General features: G+C 41.8%; 1 protein-coding gene and 1 pseudogene across 5 annotated transcripts in view; one reads left to right on the top strand and one right to left on the bottom strand.

Annotated features, from left to right (window-relative positions):
- The first annotated feature begins 510 nt into the window (after positions 1 to 510).
- On the top strand, positions 511 to 3,312 carry LOC115595935 (epoxide hydrolase 1-like; annotated as a pseudogene).
- A 2,895-nt stretch (positions 3,313 to 6,207) lies between these two features.
- Positions 6,208 to 15,599, bottom strand: part of tmcc3 (transmembrane and coiled-coil domain family 3) — a 50,904-nt gene continuing 41,512 nt past the window's right edge. For all 5 annotated transcript variants that reach the window (XM_030440434.1, XM_030440432.1, XM_030440435.1 and 2 more), the window contains 4 exons: positions 13,911 to 14,075; positions 11,465 to 12,246; positions 9,996 to 10,131; positions 6,208 to 8,942 (listed from right to left, as the gene is read on the bottom strand). In XM_030440434.1, coding sequence (XP_030296294.1) covers positions 8,640 to 8,942; positions 9,996 to 10,131; positions 11,465 to 12,246; positions 13,911 to 14,075 — 1,386 coding nt within the window. In that variant the 3' untranslated portion in view covers positions 6,208 to 8,639. The remainder of the gene's footprint in view (positions 8,943 to 9,995; positions 10,132 to 11,464; positions 12,247 to 13,910; positions 14,076 to 15,599) is intronic.

The raw sequence follows: 15,599 nt of genomic DNA, 5'->3' as shown, positions 1-15,599 counted from the left end.
GAGTAGCATAAAAAGCACAATATTACAGTACCTCAAAACTGTGTTTAAGTACAAGACATGAGTAAATGTACTTAGTTACTTTCCACCACTGCTGATCTCTTGAAAATATGTACATTAACTTGATTTTTGTGCCAAATTATATCTATTTTTAATCTTATTGTTGGTGCTACATCTTTCCTGCAGCTTTCAGTATCGGGTGATAAAGATCCTGGATTTTTAAGGATCCATAAATCCACATCATTAAATGACTGCACCACCTCATGCTCGCCAATAAACACATTACAGATGGCTTTAAATCAGGTTTTTTAAGACTCACATTTAATCAGGTGTGAGTCCGACCTGGCGATTATCTTCTGCAGCTGTTAGGAGTTCACTCAGTGTGTCCTTGGGATAGTTTTAGTCCTTGAACATCAGTTGAATCAATGACTCCTCTTCATCTCCACACTAACCACATCTGACTCCTGATGCTTCCAGCAACACATCACTCTGGGACTGGAGTTGGAACTGACGATGCATTCAGGTGCGCTCTCAGACAATGGGAGATGGTAGTTGTCAAACCTGCGGGGGGACTGTGTCAAGCTGGACATCAGGGTCGATGCACTTTCCTTTGCTGGTGGACTTTAGGCCGCTCTCATGTCAGAACCACGTGACGGTCCCGACACAAACATAATGTGATAAAATATTAGAAACATTTTCTTATTTATGGCTGATCAGAATATGACATCATTGACCTCCTGCAATTGAATCAGAATCAGAACTCCGTAACTGGTCCTGCAAACGGGGATATCTGTGTGTCACAGCAGCCTGAGGACAAGTTCAATTTAACAATGAACAATAATTATAGGTCAAAATAAACATAATAAAAAGGTAAGAAATAGATTATTATATACATGATATCATATACATGATATTCATTTATGCACATAGCGTATAGTCCTTTCTATACTGTAATCTTTTCTGTCTTATCTAAATCTTTTTTTGTATTTTTTAGTATTTGTAAGTCTTGTACTTATTATCTGTCACAAGTGAATTTCCCTGATGTGGATGAATACAAGTATAAAGTCTAAAGTCCAAAAGTCATATGTACAAGTGCCACGCCCCTTTCTGTGACATCACCACCATGAAGTCATCGTGGACATTTAATTCCATACATTTTGTGGTAAAAGTACAGAACAGACATCAACAACACTTGAGCTGAGGTGTCCAGATTACCTGAATTCACCCGATTACAATATTAAAGTAATGTAACTTGATTACATTCCTTTAGTTTGGGATAAGTAACAAATACAGACCAGAGAAATTAAATATCAATTAAAAAGACCCTTTTTAATCCTATTAACAATTGTTTTTCTGTTTTAGTGCTATTTATAATTGATTTATTTTTATTTTGCCCACTATTGACAAGTTCACAGCACACAGGATGCAGTAAAGGACCCCTGACCGGAAAGTTAGTGAACTTAACAGAGTTCAAAACAATCAACACAAGCATATAAATGTTGCATAGCATTTATTGACCATTATTTACCGAGTATCTTGGTTTTCCTGTCGTTTTCTATTGCCCGCCAAGCACTTCCTGGAACTTTTGGAGTCGTTCGTGTGTTCGTTTTGCTGCCTCTTCCTCCTCCTACTGCTGGAAATCTATCATAATTGCAGAACACAGTCAACAGGAAGCAAACAAGGTGTGTCGTGGTTTGATTTTGGCGTGTTCGTGCACAACTTTTGAAGCTCTCTGCGGTAACATTTGTTGTCATTTGTGTCCTCTGCCTTGCTGCAGCTGGATTACCTGCACCACACCTTTCTGTTATGGTTCACCTTTGGAACGGCACTTGTGTTCGTTTCGATCGACAGCCAATCAACAATCTCTGCAACGCAAACCCCACCTCAGTCTTAGAGTGCCTTAAAAGGCAGGAACACACCTGCACCACCCCCTTTTGTTTTGTTCACCTGTGGGGCTCTCACCTTTGGAACTGCACTATGCACATACCTCAGGTTTTAAAGTAAGCACCTGCCACTACACACTTTGCAGGGAAACTTTCCTTGGCTTGGATGCTGATACGACTCCGATCCTGTAGAAGACAGCGGCTTCCATCACGGCTTCAATTCCACTTATCTAAAAAAAAACTGGCTTCTTACTGGAGACATGAGTTTGACTGGGAGAAACAGGTGTCAGTGCTGAACAAGTACCCACACTTCAAAACTAAACTAGAAGGTACACACAGCCCACAGAGGGATCCCTGATGATAGGAATATTTGGCCACTGTTTATTTACGTTTGCTTCAACACAAGGTTCTTCTCAGACGCCCCTCGCAAACAAGGTAGACGATGAGGAACAAATGGACGTGTTCCAGCTCGGGCAGCAGATGTTTACAGGCGTGCTTCCCGTCTTTTTTCAGGTTTTGACACTCTGTCCGCCACAAGAGTTTTCCTGACTCTGATGGAGCGTTTGGGGTTCTCCCAGTTCTATCTGCAGGGAGGAGACTTTGGCTCCCTGATCACCACCAACATGGCACAGATGAAGCCTCAGTGAGAGACAGCAAAACAAGCGCTCACACACCACAACTTACCACCATCTTTACATAGATTGTGAAACAGCGCTTGCAGTGTGATTAAGAGACCAAAAACTAATTACACTACAAATTGCCAAAGACTGAGTGGAGCAAATCATGATGGTGTTTTGCTGAGAGAGAAAAAAATGTCAGTATCTTGTAATCTCAGCGTGTTATTATTTCAGATCGTAATCCATCTTTACAGGCTGTGGAGTGAATGACTCCCCTGTAGGCTCGGCGGCCTCCATCCTGGAGAAGTTCTCCACCGCGACCGATCTCAGTTACAGAAATCTGATGGACGGCTGGCAGGAAAGGTTCAAGAGGGAGTTCAGTTTTGCCTTCTTGTTGTTTTCAGCATAAAAATTTAACAGTTGTTGATGCTGCACGGTTTCTTCTACAGGAAATTCAGCCTGGAGGAACTTTTGACAGATGTCCTGATCTACTGGGCTGCAGGCTCCATCGTCTCCTCCATGCGCTTCTACAAAGAGAACTTCAAGAGCAATCCTACCAACAGAGTGGATGCAGTATGTGACCGAACCCTCTGACTCTTTAAACCATGAAACCACTGCCTTTTAGACCGCTATATCATCCTATCGTGTTGTAAGTGATAAAACATGGTGTTTTCTTCTACGACGGGGATATTTGTGCCCACCGGACTCGCCGCCTTCCCTCATGAGGTGACGCACTGTCGTGGGCACAAACGAAGCATCGAAACATCCACTCCTACACGTTCATGCCTCGAGGCGGTCAAAAAGTGCAGAAGTGAATCCGTTGATGCACTTTCAGACAAATGTCATCTTGATACGTCTGCTTTTGTGTTTGCTGTGTTTGATGATACTGGCGCTCCAATGACCTTTACTGGATCAAAGAAAGCGGTACACTGCATTAATCCTGTCAATATGTTGATTCAAAATATATTGTTGTGTTTAATGTCTTTAAAAAGTTAGTGATCTGTTATGCAAGTGATGACATTTAGACGAGTCCACAGACACCAGCGATACAGCCCAGATGTGTGTTTTTATTTGGATGGTGTTGACAGATATGACTGCAGAAGAGGAGCAAATAACATGACTGCCCATGAAAGAAACGCACGCGGGGAGAGGACATTTTTCAGACTTAATGGAGAAAACCAGCAGCTCCCGGTGTGTAAACAGGGAGCCATCAAGGCCAGAGATTTACTCCCTAAATATTTTAGTGAATGAGTATAAAAACTGAAACAAAACAAATGAAAGCGACGATCATTAACAGGAGACGTGTAACATCCTCGTCATCATCACTCCTGAGCTAGAAGATCTTTGGTGCTTTTACTCTTCAGTTCTCCTGATGTGCAGCATGCAGCATCAATGTTGTATGATTACTTAAATTATTAATTAACTATATATTCATTACAGTTACTAACATGCATAGACTCATCACTCATGTCATAAGGTGCACTTGTGCAATCTAAGACAGTCCAGTTCAACTGCTCTGCCATAAGTTCTTCATTTATAAAACGTATATATTTCTAGTTTTAGCTGACATTGTCAAAAAGGTATTCATCAGTGTTTCTGATATTTTGCCCTCTCCATTAAAACTCTTGTAGGCAAAATATAAGCAACAATTGAGATAATGCAGTCCAGCACAGCACCACCGCCCACTATGACCTCAACAAATAACATAAAGTAGAAAGAACACCTTTCTGATAATGTCAACAACAACTGAACGTGTAGAAGATTTATAAAAGCAGAATTTATGGCACAGCTGTTGTTCTGCACTGCACGATGTTGCACAGGTGTATCGAATAATATGAATAATGGCGATAGTTATGTTTAGTATTATTCCTTTAATAATATTGCAAGGTAATAACAATTTAGTATGATTTATTATGCCTGACCCACCTTATTATGTTTCCAGTCTCACTGTGGTCCACTCAGTGCTCCTGCAGCATCACTGACGCTCCACGACACAGCGCTCCTACTGCAGGTTCCCAAATATACGCAAGATGATGTCACCTGTTAGGGACATTTGTTTAGTATGACTGCTTGAAAAACATCTCATTCATTATGTGTTTTCAGTCTCACCTTTGTCCACTCGGCACTCCGGACCTGCAGCATGCAAAATAAAGTTGAGAAGTGGCATCACTGCACCTATATTCGAATATTAAATACAAATTGACAGCCCTAATACAGTAGGCTATTGTATAATTGTATGGGCTGCAATATTTCACAATATATATATATATACACACACACACATATATATACATACACTAGGGGTGTGCCAAAATATCGATACTACGATATATCGCGATATTTCGTCTTGAGGTACGTTATCGATACCCTGGTGCCAAATATCGATGTTTAAAAAAGTAAAAAAAATAAAATAAAATAATTTTTTTTTTTTTTTGGCCCACCACCACCACCCATCTTCGGAGGACAGCTTTATCTTTATTCAAACATCGGGATACAACCAAATAAAATTAAAGTAGTTTTAAGTAGCTCTGAAACTCACACATATAGATATTTAATGATAGTTGTAGTCAGTGTGTGTGTTAAGAAGAGACACTGTGCAATATACTCTTTGTTTACTTGGCTGTCGTTCATGTGAAATTGATTGACAATGTTTTGTAATTCCTGTGAAATGGATTCAGTGCAGTCAATCAATTCTGAATTTCTTCAGTGACACAGATATCGTGATGTATCGTGGATGAAATTTCTTGCAATATATCGATTATCGCAGAATCGCTGTATCGTGATATTATCGTTATCATGGGCAAAATATCGTGATAGTATCGTATCGCGAGGTACCTGGTGATACCCAGCCCTAACATACACTGAACAAAAATATAAATGCAACACTTTTGTTTTTGCTCCTATTTTTCATGAGCTGAACTCAAAGATGCAAAACTTTTTCTATATGCACAAAAGATCCATTTCTCTAAAATACTGTTCACAAATCTGTGAGCACTTCTCCTTTGCTGAGATAATCCAGCCCACCTCACAGGTGTGGCATATCAAGATGCTGATCAAAGAAACCATAAGTGTTGCCTTATTTTCTGGCATTTTTACTATGTGTGGTTTAAATGGGGACGTTGAGACGGAACATAGTGAATAATTGTGAAGTCCCGAATGATTCGACTTCAGCCAAACACTGAAATATCTGTAATATTATTTGCAATACAAGAAGGAACACGACTCCAGAGGGTTTCCTCTACAACAGTGCAGCACACTGCGCAGCTGTCGGGTGTTTGTCAAGGTAATTTACACCCATTTTATGTATGAATTCCTTATGATGCCTGCAGAGCGGTTTGATGCCCGTCCTCACATCAGACAGCCGCCTGACGGATGATGTATAATAGATGAGGTTCTAGTAATAGAAAGGAACCAGCAGGAAACAGAAAAAACAGAAAGCACTCTTTAGAAAAACAGATTTATTTTTCTCAAATGAAAAAAAAAATAATGTTATGGAAATCCATAACGAGAAACTAATGCACATAGAGGAGACAGAAATGTGAAAATATACATCATGGATTTACAAATACAGGCTTTGGAAATGAGGTGCACGTCTCTCTTAGGGAGCAGAGAGAAATAGTGTTCGAGCCAATTAAAGATTAATGGTGAGCAAAAAAAAAATAAAAATAGTAATTTCAGTTTCATTTAAAAAGCCTAAGGTGCCTTAAAAATCTCCATATTTGGCTTTCAAAGGGACGCAAACAGAGGAGGAAATAAGCTGCACTGAAAAGGCATCGGTCCCATTTCATCCCCCTCATCATCACAGTGAAACAGGGTTCAGGAGCTCGGAGCTACATTGTTCAGTTTCCTCTTTCCAATCTGTGATGCTGCATTCATGTCACATGGGGAAAAAACAGTCGTTACAGTACTCATAACACAACTCATAATTTTAGTTTGTAGTGGTGAATGCTGTTTGATTTTTTTTGTGCTACAGCAGAAATTCCTACATCGAGTAAAACAACAAATTTTCATCCGGCGCGTCGTTACAATTCACAAGTCTTAAAATATGACGGCAGGGCAGGACTCTCTGTGCTAGTTTCAGACATCCTCTCACATGAGTCACTCCCCAGCTGTGAGAGAGAGTCAAGTGTGAAAAAGCTGAAAGGAATTATTATGAGCATTTCAGATGTATTAGCAGTAATCACCCACATCCGTCTCCCCGTGGCTTCAGACAGGTTTCTACAGGTGGGAAACTCTCTCAAGTCCGGACTTTGAACAATCAGAACATCACTGCTTTTTATTCCCACCGGACATGAGTGCAGCACGACATCAAAGGCTTCACACGCACGAGATAACTTGCTCTGTTCGCCTCGTTAAAAGGCAATTCAATAAAATCGGGATCTTTGAGTCAAACCTACTCGCATTTAGAGCTTTGCTCTAATCGCACAGGCCGCGCTCACAGTCGACACGCTCGCTGGTGGATGCTAAAACTGAGTAAAGCACTCACGGACCAAATGTGTTCTTTCTCAAACAGCTTCGAGAAGCAACCCAAAAAACATCAGATTTTTACAAGACGAAAACCCCGTAAAGCATCAAATTAACAAGACAGGAGGCAATCCATAAATTTCGACATTTTGGGAAATATGCTTGTTAAGAGTTAAATGAGAAGATCGATACCAGTTTCATATCTGTTAGCTTAGCTTAGCTTAAAGACAGGAAACAGCTAGTCTGGCTCTGTCAACAGCAGCTTGTGGTGAGTTTAATGGCAGGAAGAAAATACTTCAATCCAAAAAATAATCCTGCACATTTTTAAAATAAGTTTCTTGTAAAGATGAAACAATATATATATTGATTAACATGTCAAGCAGCATTTTAATCACAGAGACAGAGCCACGCTAGCTGTTCCCCTTTCTTTCCAGTCTATATGCTAAGCTAAGCTAAGCTAATTGTCTCCTGGATCTATATGTAAGAATTTTAGTTGAAAACATTCAAAACTAACTAAAATTATCAAAAGAATGTGAATATTAGCAGTTTTTTACAATATCATCATGTATTGTGTTGCTACTGAAGTTAGCATGCTAACCAGCTAGCCCTCGGTCCAAAGCTTCTGTGTTAGCAGTGTTAACACTAACACTCTCCTGGTCCCTGAGCTCTGAGCCTTGAACCGCTATCTACACAGCTAACTGGGCTAACTGGCTAGGAGCAGCCACAGTTGGCAGCAGTTAGCGGTTACTCCTGTGATATACCACCTCCTATCTGTTTGAACTATGAAGTTGACAGATGGCCAATTCTCACATATTGCACCTGTAATCCTCTCACCCAACTCACTAATTAAGCGGATATTTCATTTAATGTGCAACAGTTTCTTTAAAAAACAAAGTATAGACACACACCCAGACACACACAAGCAGACGTACAGTACACGAACGCACACTCCGACACAAACACACCCACAGTTTTAAAAGAAAGCTTAGAAAATGTCCTTTTGAACGAGACGCACAACATCACATAAATACAGAACAGTTAAGTACAGACACACGGTACAATTCAACCTTCAGGTGGATGTGTCATTGTGTTGTCACAGCTAGCTGGTGCACGAGGAGGCGTTCTGTGCAGGTTCAAGACTGATCGACTGGCCGCGGACTGCCAGCGAGTGTTTGTTCAGAGGTGCGAGGCGGTGCTATAACAGATACACTTCCCTTTAAGGGCAGGAAATAATCACTGTATTCCCATGCCACAATAAAAGCTCACTCCTCTATATTTAGGTCCACTGCTGTGGTTCGTGCGACCAGATGAGAGCAGAGGGAGTCCAACATCCAATAATACGACTTTCATCTGGTCAGTTCCAGCTGATCCATCTCTTACTGGACTGTAGTGATACTTGTATGTTTGCACCTTCAGCCTCGTAGACAGCATGTTGTAGAGGTTTGTCACAGTTGTTATATATCAGCTTACATCTCTGTGTTGTTTGTTAGAATTACTGTGAAGGTGCATTCTGGGAAAGGCTTTGTGGATTTGCGTGGACCCCATTTAGACATGCAAAACACAGAGCCATAAATCAAGTCACTGCGGAGCCTAAAATCTCTGGGGGACTCGGGCTGGTGTAAGGCTACATGTAAACTCCTCCCCGGGCTCGGACAAAGCGTTCGCCTGTGCTCCTCCATCAGTGCGGGAGGACCAATCGTTCCAACGCACACTGCAAATGTTCCCAGTTCTTCCACAGCAGCGCCAACACGGACAAGCCCACGCAGGTGAGCGCTAGGTGGACTCGGCTACGCAGCAGCGGGGCGGTGAACTTGGCCGCCGTGGACACGCACACCAAGATAACGGTGACGATGGCCAGCATGATGTTGATGCATTTTCCCAGCAGCACCTTAGCGTCTGCGTTTTCCACCTGAACTGTCTGGTTCTGCTGCTGCTGCAGCTCGAGCTTAGACACGCGAGTCTGACACGACTCCAGCACCTCCTGCAACACACATATAAATACACAACATGGTAAAGATTAGGGAGAGAATGGAGAGCAGTGACTCATAAAGGAGGGGACGCTTCATTTGATATATTGACATCCACTGCACAAGAAATAAACAGAAGTTGGCAGGAATCCTGACAGGAAAGGAACAAATCTGGTCAGCTGTCCTAGACCCTGGGTCATGGGAGGGCCCAAAAATAATCTGTTGGCCCAATTTGGAGCACGAGCAAGACTATTAGTGGCCCCCAGAAAATGGTTATCACATTAGAAATGAATGGGACAGGCTGGAGGCTCCAGTGTTTTGCTGTAAAGCTCCAGAAATGTTTTGTGGGCTACGAAACTTCACCTGTTCATCAGCATGAGGGGAAGAGATAACGACTGAATTTTCATTTTTGAGTGAATTTATCCTTTTAAAATATGGGTGGCTCACCAATAATGTAACAACCATATGAGTTACTATAATAACCACGAGTCTCTGCGACTGTATGTAGAAGAAGCCGGTCAGAGACACAAGTTATAGCAATTCAAAACGCTTTCTTTTTTATAGCTATAGTTATCAAAAACTGACCAAGAATCTGAAAAGTTAATCCATTAAAGCTTCAGACTGCAGTAGATTTACAGATGTTCTTTAGCTTCAGCTGCCAATCATGTGCATTTCAGTCTCTGTGGGTGGATGAGTCTCACATATACGCACATCACAACACAACGTTTGACCTTTTGTACTGATAATTAAGTACATGCGTGTCCAAGCTGGGGAAATGTTACAACTGTCAGTCACCATCAACACTTTGTGTTAAGAGAAATGAATGCTACTTTTACATCCAGAAGTATAAATAGCTCTTAACGCTTGATAACTTAATTAAATCTAAGATGGAATAAAACAGAAACTACAGAAATGAAATGAAATATAATGTATCTTTATGGTCTGACAACAACACAGAAATTCGAGCGCTCTACTTGTGTGTGACGTATTATATAACTGCTATTTATTGTATAGGATAACTGTGTGTGTGTGTGTGTGTGTGTGTGTGTGTACAAAACACACATTACCTGTATGTCCCTGGCCCTCTCGTAGGCCTGGTAAGCCACCTTCTCCTCTATACTGGCCAGTTCCTGCTTCAGATTACTGGTTTCGTGCTGGTGGAGCTCCGTCAGGTCATTAAGCTGGTCCTCCAACCGCTCATACCTGACAGACGGGAACACACACACACACATAACACACACGCACACATACACACACACACGCACACACACGCACACACACATGTAGAGTAGGTGGAGGCAGAGAGCCAAGGAGAGAGGGAGAAACAATGCATAATTGAGAGTGTGTGTGGGCGACCAACAGTACAGCAGTTTAGCTACTACTTGCAACTAAGCTGCTGAAAACATTTGCCCTTGGTTGACTTAGCAACCGTCTGGGGGTTTGTGTGTGTGTGTGTGTGTGTGTGTGTGTGTGTGTAAGTGCTGCCATCTATTTTTGGTGTACAAAAGCTGGTAATAATGGCTCCTCTAAAACTGTCAAAAGCTCTTTAAACTTCAGCAGCAGATGTACAAACAGAATCTGCCCAGTTGGGAGCGTTACAGCGGGGTGAGGATTGTGGGATTTTTTTAGGATTTGAGACACCTGCAGCAGACGTATGAGTATCTGTTCTGTCTGCATCATGATGATATGTTGGAATATTTTTGGTTGTAGTAAATAGCTGATCTACATTTAAAATCCCGAACATCATAAAATGAAAACCTTCATCACTGGTTACAGTGCAGCCAAGCACTATGAGCTGTTCAACCAAAGACTAATTATTCCTTCTGGGAAGGTTTTCATGAGGACTTTAAGAGGCAGGAGGAGAGTTTTCCTTTCTTATCTCTCTAATCTTCCTTTCTCTTGAGTCGTGGCCTTCCTAGTTTGAATTAACTGATCTTTATTACAGCACAAATATTTATAAAGAGGCACTGAACGGATTTTATGAGTCAAATATTTACTTGAGACAGCGAGCAGCACTCAGCACGTGAACATGGCTGTTAAATGTGTTCTGTGGCTTTGGAAGATATTTATCACGTCTGAGAAAAGATCAACTGTACTCATGCTCAAAGTCACGTGGGAAGAATTATACTGTTGTAGGTCGTTGGCTGCAACCAATGACTCTTATGATTCTGTATTCATCTTCATGTTAATTTCTTGATTGGTTTGTAAAATGTAAGAAAAAAGCCAGAACAAATATCTTGAACTGGTGTCAAATTCATCTTGTTCTACTGATCACAATGATGTACATGATGTGCAGACTGATGGTGGTTGAGGGTTAAATGTGATTATGTTCTGGTCTGTGTGTGTCTCTTGGTTTAAATCTGATAGAATGTACGACAGTGTGTACTTTAAAGACTCTCTGTCCTCACACACTGAGGAGGGCAAAGCCTGAAACATCCATGTGATTAGTGTTGCTTCTAATTTAATAGAGTGCCGTTTAAATTTTTCTGTCGCTGGTCCGTGTGTCCTCTGTGGCAGAGTTCTGTGCTGTACCCACCTGTATCGCTCCTCCTGCATCATCTGTGTAAAGTAGCTGTAATCTCGTTTGAACTGTGTGTTCAGAGTCTCCATGTCGTCTGCCAGCTGCTGCTGAGCCTCCCTGATCTCTCGCACCATGTCCAGCACTTCCCCAATCCGCCCGTTGGAGTCCGACCTCGCTGGACCTCCTGAACCAGCCCCCGAGCCTCCGGCTGCGTTCCCATTTGAGTCCGCTGATGCAGACGTCCCTGTGGAGCACTCGTCGTCACTCTGGTACTTGCTCGCCTTGGCTACTGTGGTGGCGCTCCCGCTCAGACCCCTCGCGCCGCCCTCCACCTGCAGCCCCGAGCCCGCCTCCATGGAGCTCTTGAGGTGGGCGATGTTGTCTGCGCTGCCGAACTTGTTCCTGATGAGGTTGGCGAACTCCCGCGACTTGTTGAAGAAGAACGGCGGTGAGAGCGACACGCCGGGCCCAATTGTCTTCACTTTATCCAGCGCCGGGTGCCGCCCGGTGGTGCTGATGTCCTTCAGGCTTCCCTCCTTGCTGTGAGTCCCAGACTCCTTGCCGCTGCCATCTTTGTGGCTGTGCTTCCCGTTGGTCTCGCTGTCCTTCATGCGACGGTGGTACTGTTCCAGCTTCCTCTGCAGCCGGGCGATCGACTGCGCAGACTTCTGGTTCTTCTTCTCAAAGACCTGACGTATCCGTCCGACCTGCTGCTTGTCTGCATTGTTCACCAGCTTCAGGTACTCGGCGACATTCTGGTCACGAGCCGTCTGCTCCACCTTTATCTGCTCCGTCACCTGAAGGGAGATTGAAATGACAGAAATGAACACTGAATAAGTTTTCCTCTTCTTCTTTTTTCCCAAATCCAACCTGCTGAATGTAGCTCCTCCATTTTGTTTGGTCAAACTTCAGTTGCTAATATGATGTAATATCACGCAAAGTTCAAACATGACCTCACGAGTTACAGGCTGTCCACACCAAGAGTGATGTGACAATCTATCTTGGAGAAACAAAAAACAAACCTGAGGATAAAGATTCATAAAATTCTTCAAAGATGGGAGAAGTTAGAGGAATTCAACACTCTGTGACGAGAAATGTTATCTTTCGAAGACAAAAATATTCATATTTTCGCACGAGTCAACATCGATTAGAGACGTAAAGAGATGCCCTCTTTGAGTCTCTAATCATTAACTTCAGAGACCCCGTCAGCACAAAGACCATTTGGCAGTTTATGTGTAATTTGCAGCCTAATGTTTGTTATATAATGGTTTAATGAGTCGTGAATGTGTTTTAAAATGAGTTTACTTCATTAATCGAATCACTTTCAAAGTGATTCTCAAAATATTTTGGTCATTTGAGTTGTGGTGTTGCCTCCGCCATCTACTTATGTTAAGACAACATGTTCAAGTTATTGTTCTTCATATAATATGTAAAGTGGGGAAGCATTAGCTGTCGCTTGTGACCTTAAGTGACACCACTGAGCTGTTTTTCTATAAGAGGGTACTTGGTGTGTTTGTCTTGTACCCATGAAGGACGCACATGCACACATCCGTCTCACACTATTCCAGCGATGTGCAGATGGTGGTAACGCACCAGTAAACACAGCAAGGTGCCAATAAATGCAAGGAAGAGGAAAAGAACCAAGCTAGTAAACATCGGTGTCAACAATGCAGGTTATAAAACGTTTTTAAAAAAAGCTTTGCAAACATTTTACGAGAAAGCAAATGCATTCAACACTTTAGTTTGCAGGGCTCCAGGGTGCTGTAAGGAGCGACTGAACACTTAGTAACTTTAATAATTTGCTTCAGTACCGATTCAAACGTCCTCGATAACAATGCTGACAGTTAATCTCTGAATCCAGTGCAGCTCTGAGGCATCTTTGTGAGGAGTGCTGGGCTCAAACAAGAACAAAAAATAGTACTTAGCTCACTTTTTCATTGTTTTTTCATTGTTTTGCACGTATAACTCATTGGGTGCTGTAATTCATAACATTATCTTTTAATCGCCTTTTCATTTGGTTTCAGTTCTGGCTGCAAAAACATTTGGATGAAACACTAAATCAACTGAGAGTGATCAAACTAAATTGCATTGAACTCTAATCCTCCTATGATGGAAATAAATTTCCCTCTGAGAAACCTTTTTTAATAAAATATGAGACAACAAGGACGTTGATGAAAATGAATTAGAAGATTAGGTGAGATAGGAATTCTCATTAATACAGCAAATTAGTTTTAATATCTTTTTGATTGGTGTCTCTTGCATCAAAGCTGAAATCTAAACTGGAATCGGCTCGTTATTGGATTAGAGGACACAGCTCTACAATCTGAGCCAACCAGGTATTCAATTTAATCTCTAACCCCCGTGTGATGTTTGTTCAGAGTGTCCGCATGTTCACACGTCAAGTCAAACACGGTGAATCTACAAAGAGATCGAGCAGGAGGTGGCTCGTGTCTCCTCTGACCTTGAGGATCTTCTGCTGCAGGCTGTCGATACCCAGCGCTCCTTTGGTGAAATCCAGGCCGACTCCGTCATCGCCGACGCTGTCCACCACGTCGAGGTTGGACTCTGAGCCGCCGCGCCGGATGGGCACGGGGATGCTGAGGACATCGCAACTGCTGCGCTCTGCCTGTGGACACACAAGAATTCAACCCCGGGAAAATTATAAATTGTGAAAAAAGAAGGTTACATCTTAAAATGTCTTGTTTTATTCCAACAGTCGCCCCAAAATTATTTAGTTCACAGTGATAAACAACAAAGAAGAGAGCTGAGAGCCTGGAACTAAAGTGTGGTGACATTTTTTCATAATTCTTTGAGAAAAATATAATTTAAAAGGTTTGTTTTTGTCATGATCACTTTGTGCACTTTCATATATGCGAAGTATTTCATACAGTAATATGTATCAAAGATATTTATGTTGTGTCTATTTGCATGTTGCTGTCCAAAGCAAATTGAATTTCCCTGGTGGACAAAGAACATCTAATCATCCACAGTAATAACGTTAGCCCATCTGAGGGTCTTCCTGCGACTCTCCATCACATCTTTTGTTGCTCATGTGTGTATTCATTTGTATTATATGTCTGTGTCAAAACACATAAAAAAAGAGAAAGAAATGATTCATTGAAAACAAGAGTTTGGGGTGTGTTATGAGTGCAGCCAAAATTTCAGCCCAGGAGATGCATTACCTTTCAGAACGAGGCGTACCTATGATAATGATACCTGTGGTAATAACTGCTCGTGGGACTCTGAGAGGAGCAAAATGACATAATGCCTCATTCAACAACCTCAGAGACAAAATGACAGCTCTTCTGAAGTAAACTGAGGGAGTGTGAGTGTTACAGAAACTGAAGTGACAAAAAATATTTTCATGTTTTTCAGACACAAAGTTCTGCTCTGTAGAGGCTTTCAGACCGAACTGTGTGCCAACAGACTTCCTTTTGTCAAACAAACTCTCCATTCACTGGTTTAAATGACAATGAAAGGAAGCACATTGTCAAATTTAAGAAGCTGGATCTGGCAAATGTTTGATATTTCTGCTTGAAAAGCGACTGAAATAATTAACTGATTGTTGCAGCTCTGGTCTGTACAACATTTTATGGCAACCCTTCAAAGAGTTGTTGAGATATCACAGCCTGGACTACAGTGGTTGATTGTTGAGCCTGATTCCAAGGACGTCAAATAGCGACATTTGGGGTTGGTAAAGCATCTCGAGCAGCAACAAGAAAATTGAGGCAGGCGGCTGCAGAATCTCTGAAGATGTGAGACACTAACACGGCTTTTCTCCCCATTACAGTCTCCCTCTCTCTGTCTGTTTCCCTCTTGTTACATCTTTTATGTTGTTTTGCCTCCCTACGTCCGCCGTGCGTGGTTACGCTCTTGAAATCAGTCTTGTGATGATGGGAAGTCGCTGGCAATGACGCAAAATCTGAATAATCGATAATTCCACTCAAATGTATTTAAGATAAAGTAACAAGAGTAGAAATTATTTGTGTTAAAATGTAGGGAGTAAAAGTTGGCAGAAAGACAAATACTCAGGTAAAGTACAGACACCTGAAAAAGTACAGGAAAGATGTATTTGTATTTTGCTGTATTTGTACTATGTCTGCTAAACACACCACCAAGGTCTTATATCACATTTAGAAATTTCAGAATT

Source organism: Sparus aurata, chromosome 14, assembly GCF_900880675.1.
Source record: "Sparus aurata chromosome 14, fSpaAur1.1, whole genome shotgun sequence".
NCBI classification, from domain to species: domain Eukaryota; kingdom Metazoa; phylum Chordata; class Actinopteri; order Spariformes; family Sparidae; genus Sparus; species Sparus aurata.
Note: the sequence above shows the minus strand (reverse complement) of the source record. Positions and strands in the feature narration are given on the sequence as shown.